The following is a 16,418-nucleotide window of genomic DNA, read 5'->3' as shown; positions in this document are numbered from 1 at the left end:
GCCTGGAGAATGGTATATTTGCTGTAATACTAAGCCATAAACAAGGATGTTATATTTCAATAGCCATTTTATATGTTTGTAATGAAAGGTCGCGGTAATTTACAAGATGGATAAAAGCAGAACAGTCAGATACGTCAAATTTTCTTTAATAGTAGGGGGGGGGGGGGTGGCGGAGTCTGATGATGTCTTGATTTTTGACGGTGTAGAGAAAATAGAACATTGAAAGAATTTAAAAGTCTTTGCAAACGGAGACAGTTGAAAGGGAATTTGACTAAGATAAGATTTTGAAAGTAAATGGAAACTTGCAATAAATAGTAATAACTGTTACTGTAGTACCGATGGTGGAAGTTTGGTATTTGGGAAAAAAAATATAACAAACGATGTTATGAAGAAAGAAGAGGCGATTCACTCAACAAGTGATACCTAAAGGGTAATAGGGTGTATACAAAGCATCTGAAAGAGAAGATGGATACACTTGTCTATTTTGCACCGAAGTTGGATGGCATGAAAGGATTATTGAACCAGATTCCATTTCGGAGGTTGGGTATGAATGAAAGAAGCCGTGGGGTTAACCTTATCCAGAGTAAATGTCGAGTAATAAGGATTTAAAGGTAGGAATTGTTTAGTTATGAAGTTGAATTGATGGAAAGGTTAAGTTATGTGAAAAGATGTATCACTGTTTTGAGATGGTTTGATCATGTTGAGAAAATGGAAGAGAATTCATAATTCGAAATTGTTGTGATGAAGGAGGTTAGTAAGTTTTAGTTAGTTTCAGGTTAAGAAAAATATATTTACAGAATTTACATAAAAAAGCTTTTGTCAGCATGTTTTTTATTTTTATTTTTATTTTTCGAATAGAAAAGAAGAGCCGATGAGTCTGTAGAAATGTTCAATCTTTACCATTAAATGGATTTTCACAAAAACACCTTTGTAAATTAAGTTTGCCGTTTTAGTAATTATGAGATGTTACTAGTTATCTTCACATTTATTTTAACTAAATGATATTGTTTCGATATTTTATATATTTCATTGATGAAACGCAAGTTAGCCTTATTCACAGTCCCTGTGTCATTAGTTTTTAATGCTTAAGTTAATAAAGATCACGTTAATTCTTAATGCTTCAATAAAATTCGGAAAATACGATTTAGCAAATAACAGCATAAGCAATAACAGTATTACGTTTGTTTTTCTCTTTAAACACAGCGAGTCATTATCACTTTTTATCTTAATGTGGAGCGGGCCTTTCAATATTGCATTGTATTCGATGACTGGAAGATTCTCCAACAATTTATGAGGCAATATTCATCTTGGGAATTATAAAAGTGCCATTCAATTTCTCACAATAAAAAAACACCAGTAATTTAACTTCATTTCTTTTATAGTTACAATATAAGTCATCATGTAAGACACTTGTAAGTCATCTCCGCTTATTATGTTAGTAACTGTCATGGAAACCCAATTTTCATCCGAATGAAGGTCACCTACAGAGGTGTCAGGTGAACCCGATGCCCCGGGCATCATGACAGCCGCCCAGTAAACAGGTCATGGTATGCGTCGCTTGACCTCAAAACTATACATTAATGATAAACTTTTGCGGGCAACGTGACGTTATCGCTATGAGATTTATTTACCGAGGTCACGATATCACGTTGATGGTAGCTTTAGGAAGTCATTACTGATTCTAACCCATTGTTAAAACCCAAATGGAGGGAGATTTTTCTCTCTCTTAAAATTCCCACAGGTACGTTTTACTACAGAGCACTATAGTTTGAAGAATTAAAGAAAATTCTACGAAGAGACTGCAAAAAAATATCACGTGTCAAGGATCCCACGAATTCATCTGTGAATCCCTCGATCCTTGGAAGAGAAGCGAGCCTTGTGCAAGCCATAAGCCAGCACGGGGTTGGGGGTTCAGTGACCCCTGCCTCTTCTTCCTATCCCACCCTCATGCTGCTCCTGGATAGTCCACTCCCTCTCCTCCTCTTTTCTCTCTTCCTTCTCTCTTCTCACTCTCACTGAACACCCTCTTCTTAATTTCATCTCCTGTCCCATCATATGCGATGGATGGATGACTTTTATTATCTCTGGAATTTCCTGGATTTCAAGCAGTTTTTTTTTTTTTTTTTTTTTTTTTTTTTTGCTCAATTATTGTAGTCTCGTTTAAGTTCTTGTCAATGTCATCTCTCGGGAGTTTTTTTTTTTTTTTTTTTTTTTTGTGCGAAGTAAAGTAATGAAATGGATTCATTTTGCTCATTTCAAGAGATGTATCATTGTCTAAACACAGGTTCTGCAGAGTACTCTATTGTTATTATTATTATTATTATTATTATTATTATTATTATTATTATTATTATTGTTGTGGAATATTAAAAATTTGGAGTCATTTAGAGGAAGTCTATAATCATAGTAAAGAGAACGAGAGGTAAAAAGAATATGAAGAATATAAATTTGAAGTTATATAGATATAAAATAAGACCGTACCACTGTGTTGTAGTTTGTAGTGCTGCAACCTCTCTTCAATTTTTATTTTTCGCATCAGCATCAGTAACATTACCAGAAAAAAACTTTCCATAGTCTAACAGTAAAGGGAATGAAGAACCTTAGGCACTGGGTAATCTGACGCCATGGCATCTCAGAAGAAATTCTATTCTGATGTTTTACAAACAAGAATCACGCACCCCATGTCACATTAGAATTTATGAAATATAAGCTAACAGGATGTTTTATGGATATGCTCTAAATCAAAATGACTTATCTTAGGGAAAATTGAAACCACCACTTCTAAAGGCGGACGTGTAAAAGGCTTCTCGGTATTTTATCTTGATTTTAGTTCAAAAAATGTCTCAGTGATTTAAAGATTGTAAGTTTAAACCAAAAATCATCCTTTTTTTTTTTTTTTTTTTTTTTTTTTTAATACAGGCTAATAGGATGAATATCCAAATATCCTCACATACACTCGAAGAAAAGTAAAAACGAGAAAGGAAACCATATACCTACTTATTAAAATATAGTTTTAATAAGTAGAAAAATATGAAAGTAAGCTGGAGAATTCTAGATTTTGTAGGATATTGGAAACTAAAGCCAATTCATTGCCTGGGAGTATTCTTTCTTAGCCACGAGCAGTAGGCCACAGCCTCCTTTTAAACGAAATAGTTTTTATTTTATCTGAATTTATAACCTCCTTTTAAGGTTATGATAAATCCTGAGTTAGTGATCTGATCTACTCTCAAATTTTTGAGTAAGTGCCCCCCCCCCCAATTACTGAGCCTATTTCTTTTCCTGGTGGTAGATTTTCAAACGACTAGGTTCAGAATCTCCGGTAGGCCGTTGCAAATTCACATTCCCTTACTATTACTGCTGCCAAGGAGTATCCGTGTAGCCTACTACAGTTCTAACAGACACTATTACTTCTACTACTACAGTTGATGGTGCCAAAGTAGTCCTTACTATGTCTATTACCAACAGCACAACAACTACTGGTATTATTCCTGCTGCTAAAATTATTGAAAGTTTTCCTTTATGAGAAATTTCACAAGTCGTTCACTAAGAAAGACTTTAGTTTGAACATTCTGAATGAACAGTTAGTTGAACAATCATCTTGTTCACTTATCATTAATGAAAGCTCTTTGGGAAGGAGTCGTTAACCTTCAGGGATCCAGTGCTTCGAAAGAGTTAATTTTTCGGTCAAGTTCATCAATTAGGCTGAATTATTCGATGGAAATGATGGCCAATTTAGCGTGAAAATTTAGTTTTCATGCTCTCTCTCTCTCTCTCTCTCTCTCTCTCTCTCTCTCTCTCTCTCTCTCTCTCTCTCTCTCTCTCTCTCTCTCTCTCTCTCACATATTGTATGTGTTTATATTTATGTATGCACGTATTTACATGTATGTACTAAAATGTATGCATATATTGTTAAACAAATATGTATATACAGTATATATATGTGTGTATATATATATATATATATTCGTACGAAGCTGGTCTAGTGTAGAATAAATATCTTATTCATGTATTTCATTTGTGTATTCAAGAGGTGAAGAGCCAGCACGTAAGGTGAGTTCCTCTCTCGTAGGCTTAAGTAACTATGTAAATTATATAAGACTTTCGTCGTTTATTTCATTGTATTTTTCATTCAAGTCAGTATATGTAAATTTACGTTATTTTTAAGAATTAACTTTTTTATTTCACATATTTTGCTACGGAGTCCTACATAATCGCGATTAAGTATGCAGTACGAACCATACGAGATTTGAACAAGGGCTTATGTAATTTTCTTTTTTATGGTATTGTGTCCTGTTTATGAGTAATTACGCAATTCTTGTATTTGCCATGTGTTTGAAAAACCCAGAGTTATTTTATCTTTTTTTTATTACTTTGAGGAAGGAAGGTGGGCGAAGCTAGCTGAGAGAGGGTTATCTTGCAAGCAAGGTTCGTTCCCTGAATATCTATATAATAGGTAACTCTGGTGCTGTTAGAGATGGCCCCCAAGCTTCTAGGCCTCATGACCTAGAAGAATCTGGAATAACCAAGTCAATATATAAGTGCCCCTCGGAATGTGTAGAGCAGAAGAGAAACAGCCTGTCCTGTGAAAGAGCCAAAGTTCATCCTCTCTCTCAAGTGTGTGTTCTCTCCAAAGTGAACAAGTCTTTATTGAAAGTATATCGTGTGTATTGTGTTCAAACGTTAGAGAAACTTTAAAAGTGATTTCAAATCTATTGTGTTGTTGTGAGTGCTGGTATTGTAGTATATTTATTTGTACTGCTACCTGGTTAAAACTTCGTGTGAGCTAAGTTTATCAGTTACTTTGTGTAATTTCTATAAGAGTTTAATCATTAGTGTGTTAAAGGTTAACTATTTTCATTAATTATCAATATTAAATATTTCTGTAAGATTTCATTTCCAGTGAAACAAGTGATTGTATAATTTTCTTGTTTTAATCTAAGTTTTGTTCAGATTTAATATTTCGAGTGATTCATCTTTGGTGTAAATTCTTTCAAAGTTTTGTAATTTTTATAGACTATATTTATTTTTGTGAAGTGTGTATTTTTTCTATCACCAGTGTTTCTTTCAGAACTCTCTCGTATCCCTGTGTAAGAATCGAAATAAGAGGTTGTTTTGACTAGTTCTTAATAAGGATTACCCAGTTTTGTTTTGAGTGTACGTAAGAGACCTTTGGATATCCAGTGTTTTTATGTATTGCCGTCTGGGAGTTATATAATTTCCTCAGAGCTCGGTATTAATTTTTTCATGTGTAACAGATTTATGTAAAACCAAATAGGTGAGTTTGGAACTCGGGAGGTTGTTTAACTTGCCAGGCATAATATCTGTAATAATATATTTTTGGTGCCCAAACCCACGACCATTTTATATATATATATATATATATATATATATATATATATATGTGTGTGTGTGTGTATATATATATATATATATATATATATATATATATATATATATATATATATATATATATATATATAATCTGTATAATAATCTGCTCATCCTTGTAATTCCTCATTGAAGTTCATTGACCTCATCGAGGGTAGTATCGGATAAAAGATTTTTTTTTCCTTTGTTCGTGCCTCGAATTAATTTCGGCGAATGAAAATTACCTGGAACCCAGACGGTCAGACGTTTAAGATTAAAGCTCTCGCTCGCGACCATGAATTTACAGAGAAAGTATCTTTACGGATAGAAAACCTTTATTATAAATATTTCTGGCTGAATGCATGGGTGCACTGATTCACTGTTTCTTATTAACGTATCTTCCCGAGATCCTTGAAGATTCAACAACTTCATTTTCAAGGCTATCAAAATGAATTGGATTATAACCAGTCAAGAAGATTCCAGACATGTTTTACTTAGATATAATGTTTATACATTGCGTCTAAGTAAAACAAAATTAAAACAGAGACCGGATTCCTTATTGATTACACAGTTCCACGTATGTACCGTATTCGTTTAATATTAGAACAAAGATAGTTGGCCTAGGAAGAAAACAATGATGACCCACAAGGAAGTGGGTGGAACCAGACGCCGATTCTCTTTTGCATTCCTCGGGATGTTTATTGTTCCGTGTACTGTTATGGTGTTAAATCTTGCGGAAGCATTGTACATAGTATGTTTCATTTTTTTCTAGTTGACTTTCATGATATTATCATGTATGACTTCATGTTGATTTTGTAGTATTTACACACTGTTTTCGTTAATTTTGATATTCCGATTGTTTTCGTTCGGTATGGGTATTTCGCCAGCAGTTATTTTGATATTCAAGATATGATACATACATTATATATGTATGTGTATATATATATATATATATATATATATATATATATATATATATATATATATATATTTATTTATATATATCAGCGCCTTGTCTGTTATGCAAGTTTTAAAAGTATTTTAGAATATCTTTTTGCCGACTCAATTTTCTGAATCGTGTACATTATTGTGGGCAAAGTTTAAAGTATTTTTAACTCTAATTTACGATCAGGATTTTTTTAACATGGGAATTATTCAAAGGCAAAACTACATTTATTAATATTGAAAAGGTCTCTCCGATCAGTCAAATGTTAATTCTAGATCCACTCAAAATGCGGAAGAGATGTTTGCCCTTGGAACTTTTAGAAATGTCAATTTACTTTTGTTATTTAGATCTTAAAGCTTTTTGGATATACCCAGAAATGGAATATTCCCTCATTCTAATATTTTATAAGAATTTAGGAGTTTCTTCTTTATGACAGATAACGAACTTTTGTATATAAGACTACTATGTTTTTCAATCTACGTCCTGTGTATGAAACGGAATAATTGATTTAGATTGATTTGTAAGTAGTGGGATATGCTTTATAACGGAATATGTTTATTTAATCATATTTCATTTACACCTATGTTGATTATATGTATGTATGTATGTACGTATGAATGTATGTATGTACGTATGAATGTATGTATGTACGTGTGTATGTATGTATGTATGTATGTATGTATGTACGTACGTACGTACGTATGTATGTACGTACGTATAAATGTATAGATAGATAGATATCATTAAATTCATATACCCATATGTATATGCTGTACATACATATATACCCACACACATTTTATATATATATATATATATATATATATATATATATATATATATATATATATATATATATATATAAAATGTGTGTGGGTGTATATATATATGTACAGCATATACATATGGGTATATGAATTTAATGATATCTATCTATCTATCTAGCTATCTCTATCTTTCTATATGTGTGTATATATATATATATATATATATATATATATATATATATATATATATATATATATATATATATATATATATATATATATAACCACAGAGAGAGAGAGAGAGAGAGAGAGAGAGAGAGAGAGAGAGAGAGAGAGAGAGAGAGAGAGAGAGAGAGAGAGTACAACTAGCCCAAATTTTGATTGAGAATCATCAATACGAAATTAAGACCTCAACATAAAATACTCCCAACATGTTCTGAGTGTTATATAAAAGTGAACCCCAATGGCAAAGAAAGGGAAGGTGCAAATCTTTGAGAAATTTGTGGTTATTTTACACCTGCTTGGAACCGCATTCTGTATTTAACTCCCACTTAGGCATGAACAGGAAGCTTAAGGTTTTCATATCACATTTGATTTAGTAAAATCTGCTTTATATTTCATTTGTGGAAGGTTTTTAGCGAAATCCTTCAAGTTTTGTTTGGCAGATTTCTTTTGTGCATTCTATCTGCAGTTCTGTATTCTTGTTTCCTTTTGAAAACATTTTCTCCGTATAATTACAGTATTAATTCCCTCGTATTTGAGAATCTTTTTATTCATTCATACGGCCTGTCTCTGTTGGAGATATGTTTTCAGGCTATTTATAATTTAAAGTTCCTCTCGTTTAATTCCTATTAATCATTCCTTAGAATTTTTTTTTATTGACATTTGCCTGTCATGTCTACATATACACTCACTTCTTTTGCGGTTCGCAGTTACTTCGACACCTTGAATCGGTCACCCTTGAAGTCCTGTAATCTAATTTGGATCGGGATGTAATTACCACTCTTATAGTTTAAACTACAGTTCCTGCCGCCTTGTTTATTTAACAGCAAAGAGGTCATTTGATCGCACTTGTTCTTTGTCTGAAGAGTGTTTTGGCTCTGCCTTACGTTACGAATATTTGTACTTCCCATCAATTCTCTCTCTCTTTTAATGTAACTTATATAAATATGAAAATATTCCTACATTATAACTTGCTTAACTGTGTTGATATTAAATAAGGACACTGCATGCTTTAAATATTCGCTTCTCTCTGTTGTAGGAAAGTAGTCATAAACCGAACGCACTGTTTCCTAATTTATTTTTAAATTCAAGTCTTGCTTTGGGTATTTCCCTATTTCCTATAAAAGAATTATCTTGTGACATGAATAGGGTTTCTTTAAAGAATTTTCCTATTGCATTCAACTTTCATATTCTAGGAAAACAATCTTTAAACTCAATATTTTTGTGTGATTTAAAATACGACAACCACGATTTCATATCACGTAAATTCTTAAAGATTATATCTTCCGACCTTTGTAAATTCCTGACCACCCAATTCTGCTGTCATGCCAATTACAAGTTCAACCTAAGATCGCTCGTCGGCGTCGACTCCCCCAAATAAGGCACAATTGTACTTCCATCTACTTGTGTATGCTAAATTTATGGATGATTGTAATGTTTACCCCCCGGCTCCTCAGTTCCTTTTCATAGACTGGAATCTTCCTTAATCCACTGAAGCTGTAAGGTCAGATTGAAGTGGTTTTGCATTTTTGCTTCCAAATTTAGAGAACAGATCTCACCGTGCTATGATGCTACGGAATTTTTTGGTGTATTTTATCCAAATCACTCGACTAATTTTAAGAAATGGATTGGTGAAGAATTCTTTAATAAAGAAATGTAAATGAAATTCTAATTTTTTTCAATACGAATGGTACAAATCAGTGTTCAATGTATGTAGACCTCTTTTCATTAGCTGCGTAACTCTGTAACGTTTCTCAGAGGTATTAATGTTTTGAGTACTGAATCTTTGGCCATATTTGTGGAGAGAATATTGGAACTTTCTCTATATTATTTTTACCCAAATGCATACATTCCTGCTTACTGATAGATACATAGATAGATAGATAAAGAAAGAGGGATATAGTTTTTACTTGTTTTAGCCAAGTAAGAATGATAGTAAGGGACTGATATTGAAACCCCAACTGCGTTCAACAAACAAACACACGATGATTTCTGTATAGCACAACAAGTACAGCAGGAGGCACGTGTGAGTTAGAGAGCTACTTGGCTACTTCATCCAACAGGGGCAGGTCAGAGCCTGCAGTCAGAACCTGCCCCAGATTTTGTTCTGTAGTAGTCGTGGATACATAGAGATTAGAATCAATATTCAAAAGAGTAAATGCAATTGCAGTGGGCAGCCAGAATTTTAGCAACTGGTATTACGTTAAGATTTATATGGTTTAGCCAGCATTGCATACGCAATGATGACCCACCAGTTTTTGTTTGTCTTTCTTTGATATGTATTCTGGTATTTAGACGTTGACAGGAATATTTTTTTATATATATTTTGCTTATTTTTACACCACACCTCTCTCTCTCTCTGTCTCTGTAAACGATTTCAAGATTAATTTTTTTAAATGAGAAATATAAATATTTTTTTCTTTTTTTAGATTTTTTCCTATCGAAGTATTTCATCCCATTTATTTGCATCTTTTTATGTTAGATCTGTGTTTTTCTTTTCGAAAGCGGCACAGTCCCTTTGTTATTTTTTTTCTCCCTAAAATAGTGTGGGATTTCCTTTTCTTCCCAAAAGTCAGAATCACATACACCTTTCTGGACAATTCTCATGTCCTATTATTACAAAAATTCATACCATTTACTTCACGCATCGAGTCATATCAGCGAGAATGTATGGCCTTTTGTTACTGATAACAACTTCCATTGAATTGAAAATAATGTCAAAGACACCAACAAAATTAACAGTGATTTCACACTTGAGAGGGTCAAGAGTGGTGTGGGGGACTTTTGAGGATGACATAACGGAACCCTTTCCTAAATAAGCATTCCAGGCACCGCCTCCTTCCTCCCTCCCCCCTCCATCTTTACCCACTTTTTCTCCGCCAACCTCTTCTCTGTAGGTAGACAGTTGGGAAAAGGCATCGCCAGATAACAGTATGAAAAAAAGGTCGGGACCGTTTGCCCTTGAAAACAGTTTGGGAATGTTTAGAAGATGGGGTATAATGGTTTTGGTTCGTGTTTAGGAATGAGAATGGTCTGCGAACGTGAAAGGGATAAAAGATAAACAATTTTATCAACATTGTGAAACTACATGTTGCACGAAAGAGATTTCCTTGAATCACATATTAATGGTTTAAAATATCAAAATTCTGTCATTTCTTTATCAAAGGATAAACTGTGGGTGCTTCGACTGCCATACAATTATCAACTTATTTGATTATATAGAATTGAAAGAGGATATGTGTAACCTTCCAAGAGAGGAACATAAGATCTGTAGAGTTTGATAACGAGAATTTTAGCCCCATCATGTGGGAGACTTCGGTTGGCTAATGTATCCTCGTGCTATTGGGTACGTTGGTGTCTTGGCATTCCTCTTTTTTTTTTTTTTTTTTTTTTTTTTTTTTTTTTTTTTTTTTTTTTTTTCAACGAGCATTGTCATGAAGTTAACCTAGGGTTTATCTTCGTTCCGGATATATCTTCCCAAATAACACGATTGCTCTCATCGTATCAGACCGTGGCCACGACCAAAACCCCGCAAGGGAATTCGGTTATTTTTCTCGGAAAGGAATGAACCTTGCAGTTAATAACCTCATACCCATCTGTTTTGGGAGAGGAATTAGGCCATGAACTATATCAGGCTGATCGCTACGACAAATGCCGAACCAGTTTCATTCAGCTGAAGTACAAACGACATATTATTAAGCCATATTAGGCGCCGTGGTCGAGAATACACATTGTTAACATAAAAAAAAAGCAGATGAACTTGTCTCCTTTTTTTCCCCCCCGGACTGACCCACATGGATGATGACTACATAAGAAGCGATTTTAAGCTTCCAGCACCTTCTCCTTGATATCAGCATCATTCATCTCTCCAACACCAACATCTCTATTGTTCGTGGATGACGAATTAGAAGTCTTTGATGTAATTAATTAGATCGGTTAGTTATTCATTCAGAGAGAAAGAAATTTGACCCAAAATCTCATAGTCTCTTGTATATATTTCCGGTATTATTTTGGATGTAAGATTAAGAGCATTATTTATGTAAATTCATACTATTTTGCTAGTTTTTTCAACGTGATGTGCTACTCGATAATTTAAAGAGAATTTAAAAAAAAAAGTAAACCGTGTTTACTTTACATAATTAGTTGTTTACTTTCCTTAATCTGGTGTATATATATATATATATATATATATATATATATATATATATATAGTATATATATATATATGTGTGTGTGTATGTGTGTGTGAGCACGCGTGTACCCTCTGTAACGTGCCTGAGTTTCGTGGTTCGACCCCGGCTGACCATCCACTAATTGACCCAGCTATGAGCGAATATTAAGGTCGACTGGGTTCAGGCAAAATAGCATAGACCTGCGATTGATAGTTTGTTGTTTTGCAGTATGATAATTTAGTTATATTGAACTGTTACGCTTTCAGATTTATTCTTTTGTACTTGTAAATATTTTGGATTATTAATTACTTTAAGCCATTGATTTCTGATGAGTACACTTCGATATTTCATAAAAGAATGTAATTTTAAAATACGTCTTTGAAAGAGAGCACTCTTATTTTTTATAGTTCACAAAAATTACATGAAAAGAACGGTAAAATGATGCATCGTATGACAAGTATTGAAATCTATCACTGGAAAATATACAAAAATAAAAGGGTAAACCCATTTTAGGAAGAAAGGGACACACATCACCTAGTTGAAAGTCTTGTGAGGTGAACGGTCGACCGGGATCATTCTCTCACACCGCGTTGAAATTGTTTAGGAGATTTTATGCAAATAATGGTGATTGTGAAGATAAGTTGTCTTAAGTTGTCTCATCATAATTAGCTGTAACTAGAGTAACACATGTTATTATAACGCAGATATTAGCATAACTTATAACTATAGTGGACTAGGTTTGCTTTGTTTATGTATGGGTACCCAAAAAATGTTGTGGATTCAGATTAGATTTATGAATTTAGTATAGAAGGCCCGGCGCTGGGGCCTGTGAGGACATTCAACACTCATGTGTAACAGAGGGGGGGATGTGTGTGTGTGTGTGTGTGTGTGTGTGTGTGTGTGTGGAGCTTCAGTGTCAGTTTGAAGGAAAGGTTCAGAGGCTGGAGAGCACGATGGAAAAAAAGGAAACAGGGGCATAGTAGAAGACCAAAAAGCTGTTACATCTAGGAGCTGAAAGGACGCTGCAAAGACCTTTTAATTAATGCCTACAGTTCACCGCTTGAGGTGGGCTGATGGCACCATCAGCCAACGGGCGTGAAAGCCTTTGATTATTCATAAAATTATGCGTAGAAGTGCGTTATCTGTGTATGATTCGATCTAAGAATAATTAAATTAAAATAATCATGATAATATGAAATGAAAGCTGCATTCCTATTCGAAACAAACTCAAGCACAGATTCACTTATAGTCAAAACTTCCTTTGTGAAAGAGTCATTGAATCACTGATTTTTTATAGCATTAACATTGCTACTGTTTGGGGGGAAAACCATTTGATTGTTAGACATTGGGTCGTGACTAGGAAAATAGGAGAGATGCTAAGGTTTGTGGATATGTATAATAAAGTGCCCATATTAAAATGTCATTTATTTTTTGTACCAACATGTACAGACATTTGTTATATATCCCGAATATCGTAAGTAATTTTAAGGTTTTCGAGGGCGTAGGACATTTAAAAGCACATGCGCGGAATGAAACAGTCTGGTTTGCTGGACTGGGAACTTCTTATTGTTGGGTTGCATAAGAATCAAGAAAAGAGAAAAGAAAAAAGATGAGAATAAAAAACTTAACCACGAAACTAGCAAATAAAAACATAGCAAAACCTGCGCATGCAGAATCATAGAGACCATATGCTTATATTTTGTTTTTATTAAGTATACCACTAACTGGGGGAAATTTTCTGTTTCGGTCTCTCCTGTTGTAGAAAACTGGCCTTTTGATTTTTCTGTCATTTATCGTATGTATTTATATTAATATACAGGGACTGTATTAATTTCTGTTCTGTAATATCAGCGTTGTAACTTTGGATTATCAACTATTTCATATTGAATACGCACGGGCAAAAAAGTGGAGAGTTGAGTGAACTGATTGGGAGCATGGTGCAGCGTACCGATTAAGAAAAACTTGTCAAACGAGAGAGAGAGAGAGAGAGAGAGAGAGAGAGAGAGAGAGAGAGAGAGAGAGAGAGAGAGAGAGAGTTTTACTCATGTTGTATTTGTGAAGTTTATGAGTCTTGTACATATACGAAGATAGAAAACAATTTATTTTTGCTCTATCATTAACTTGCTAAAATACCGTAATTGCAATAATTAAGTAAAGGAATTTAACATATATAATTAAATCAGTAATAGGCTTAGTACTCCAGTGACAAACCAGTTTCGTTTAAGAATAACAGGGTGAGTTTTCAGTTTTAATTAGCTGTTATAAAAGCTGTTATGTGAACAGATATAGTTTATCTCTTATGACAAATTTAGCTTTTCTTTCGGCTTTGGTCTCTCTCTCTCTCTCTCTCTCTCTCTCTCTCTCTCTCTCTCTCTCTCTCTCTCTCTCTCTCTCTCTCTCTGATGCGCTATTTTAATTAGAGAAGTAAGAATTTGTTCAATACAAGAATCTTATCAAAATAGTTTCGTCATCGACGTTCGTAAAAGATTGGCCATCACTCTTGATATGTAAAGAATAGCACCAATGGAATTATTATTGTTATTATTATTTTTATTATTATTATTATTATTATTATTATTATTATTATTATTATTATTATTATTATTAATTTACTATTATTATTATTATTATTATTATTATTATTATTACTAGCTAAGCTACAACCCTAGTTGGAAAAGCAGCATATTATAAGCCCAGGGGCTCCAAAAGGGAAAAATAGCTAGTGAGGAAAGGAAACAAGGAAATGAATACATTACAAGAGACGTAATGAACAATTAAAGTAAAATATTTCAAGAACAGTAGCAACATAAGAATAATTCTTTCATACATAAACTATAAACACTGCAAAAAAAAAAGAAAAAAAAAAGAAGAGAAATAAGATACAATTGTATGCTCAAGTGTACCCTCAAGCAAGAGAACTCTAACCCAAAACATTGGAAGACCATGGTACAGAGGCCATGGCTATGCTCAAGTGTACCCTCAAGTAAGAGAACTCTAAACAAAAACAGTAGAAGACCATGGTACAGAGGCTATGGCTGTGCTCAAGTGTACCTCAAGCAAGAGAACTCTAACCCAAAACATTGGGAGACCATGGTATAGAGGCTATGGCTATGCTCAAGTATACCCTCAAGCAAGAGAACTCCAACCCAAAACAGTGGAAGACTGGTACAGAGGCTATGGCATTACCCAACACTAGAGAACAATGGTTTGATTTTGGAGTGTCCTTCTCCTAGAAGAGCTGTTTACCATAGCCAAAGAGTCCCTTCTATCCTTACCAAAAGGAAAGTAGTCACTGAACAATTATTGTGCCATAATTAACCTCTTGAGTGAAGAAGAATGGTTTGGTAATCTCAATGTTGTCAGGTTTATGCGGACAGAGGAAAATGTGGAAAGAATAGGCCAGACTATTCGGTGTATGCGTGGGCAAAGGACAAATGAGCCTTAACCAGAAAGACGGGTCCAATGTAGTACTGTCTGGCCAGTCGAAGGACCCAATAACTCTCTAGCGGTAGTATCTCAAGGGGTGACTAGTGCCCTGGCCAATCTATTATACGAAATTGGAGTGTCCTGATGGTGTAATATTCTGCCAAGTATTATCGTATCTTATCTCTTGACTTTCAGGTTTTTCAATCTGTTCTAATCTACAATAGCACCTTCTTTCATTTGACCTTATGTAGCCTGAAATTACATCACTAGCATTTATTCTTTGCTTATGCATTTTGGATTACTTCAGGTCATTTACTCTATTAATACTTCATTCCGACTCTCCTGAAATAAATTACTTTAAAAGAACGTTATCACAAATTGATAACGAGAAATATTCATGCTATATCAGGTTGCTCAAAATATATTAATTAAATTATTAAATGGCATTACAAGGCAAATGATTGTTTTTGGCATTTTAGTTGTAGTTCTTGAAAATCGCCGCATTTAGTTAACGTGCATTGTAATGAATTCCCGATATTAATCACAATAGTAATCAACAATACAGCTGATTCAATGTTGTCTAGAGTCGTTCAGTTAATTTATAAGTAAAAATTAATTATATTTTTAAACAATATGAGCTGATTCAATGTTGTCTAGAGTCGTTCAGTTAATTTATAAGTAAAAATTAATTATATTTTTAAACAATATGAGCTGATTCAATGTTGTTTAGAGTCGTTCAGTTAATTTATAAGTAAAAATTAATTATATTTTTTAACAATATGATGTACATAAGAGGAATACATGTTTTCCTAGGCTGAAATAATACTAGTACTTTGTTCATTGTCACATTAATTAACGCAATTACTCACCTGCAACAGCGTTGATCAGCAGAGCTGAAAAGATTACTTGAAACCAGTCCATTCTGGCTGCTAATCACGTAATGGTCATCTAAGGTCACTTAAAAACTAGAGATCACTTGTTGATGCAATGGGGCCATCGGGTTCTTTATAAAATAATGTCCAGGAATCAGTGTTATTCTTTCTTTGCTGAAGATATATTGTCACTTTAATAAAAAGATTTTATTTTTCTTGTTAAATTTGATTATCGAAATGCCACATGAAATTAAGTAGCGAACTTAATCACAATTACAACTTTGATATTTGAGGTGAAGATGCGCCTGCGGTAAGGTTGACGACGTCTCCCTTGTGGCCGTGACCGCGAAAGTTAGAGTGAGGGAGGGCACGGGGAGAGAGCAGAGAGGGAGCTTGTGTGTTCCTTCTGACAGCGTTGGCGGCTGAAGACCAACTACGCTGGCCATCCGGAGTCAACCGACTCTGGTAACTTTGCGTTGGATGTTGGCCCATCGGCGTTTCTGTTCTGGATGCCTCCGCCAAATTCTCGAAGGTAGAGGTGCATAGGACTGAAAACTTACTTCAAGGGTTTAAATGTAAAATATTTTGTTGTAGAGACTCTGGTCTTAAATCCATAAGTGCGTTAATACATCTATTTTGCTTAGAG

The 16,418-nt window shown here is 34.0% G+C and overlaps 1 protein-coding gene across 2 annotated transcripts in view; it reads right to left on the bottom strand.

Moving 5' to 3' along the window:
• Positions 1-16,195, bottom strand: part of LOC137634463 (uro-adherence factor A-like) — an 86,598-nt gene extending 70,403 nt beyond the window's left edge. For both annotated transcript variants that reach the window (XM_068366873.1, XM_068366874.1), the window contains exon 1: positions 15,770-16,195. In XM_068366873.1, coding sequence (XP_068222974.1) covers positions 15,770-15,821 — 52 coding nt within the window. In that variant the 5' untranslated portion in view covers positions 15,822-16,195. The remainder of the gene's footprint in view (positions 1-15,769) is intronic.
• Between the last annotated feature and the right edge of the window lie 223 nt (positions 16,196-16,418).

The sequence above is a fragment of the Palaemon carinicauda genome, chromosome 44 (genome assembly GCF_036898095.1).
Source record: "Palaemon carinicauda isolate YSFRI2023 chromosome 44, ASM3689809v2, whole genome shotgun sequence".
Lineage (NCBI taxonomy): Eukaryota > Metazoa > Arthropoda > Malacostraca > Decapoda > Palaemonidae > Palaemon > Palaemon carinicauda.
The sequence above is the reverse complement of the archived record's forward strand: the minus strand, read 5'-3'. Positions and strand labels throughout refer to the sequence as shown.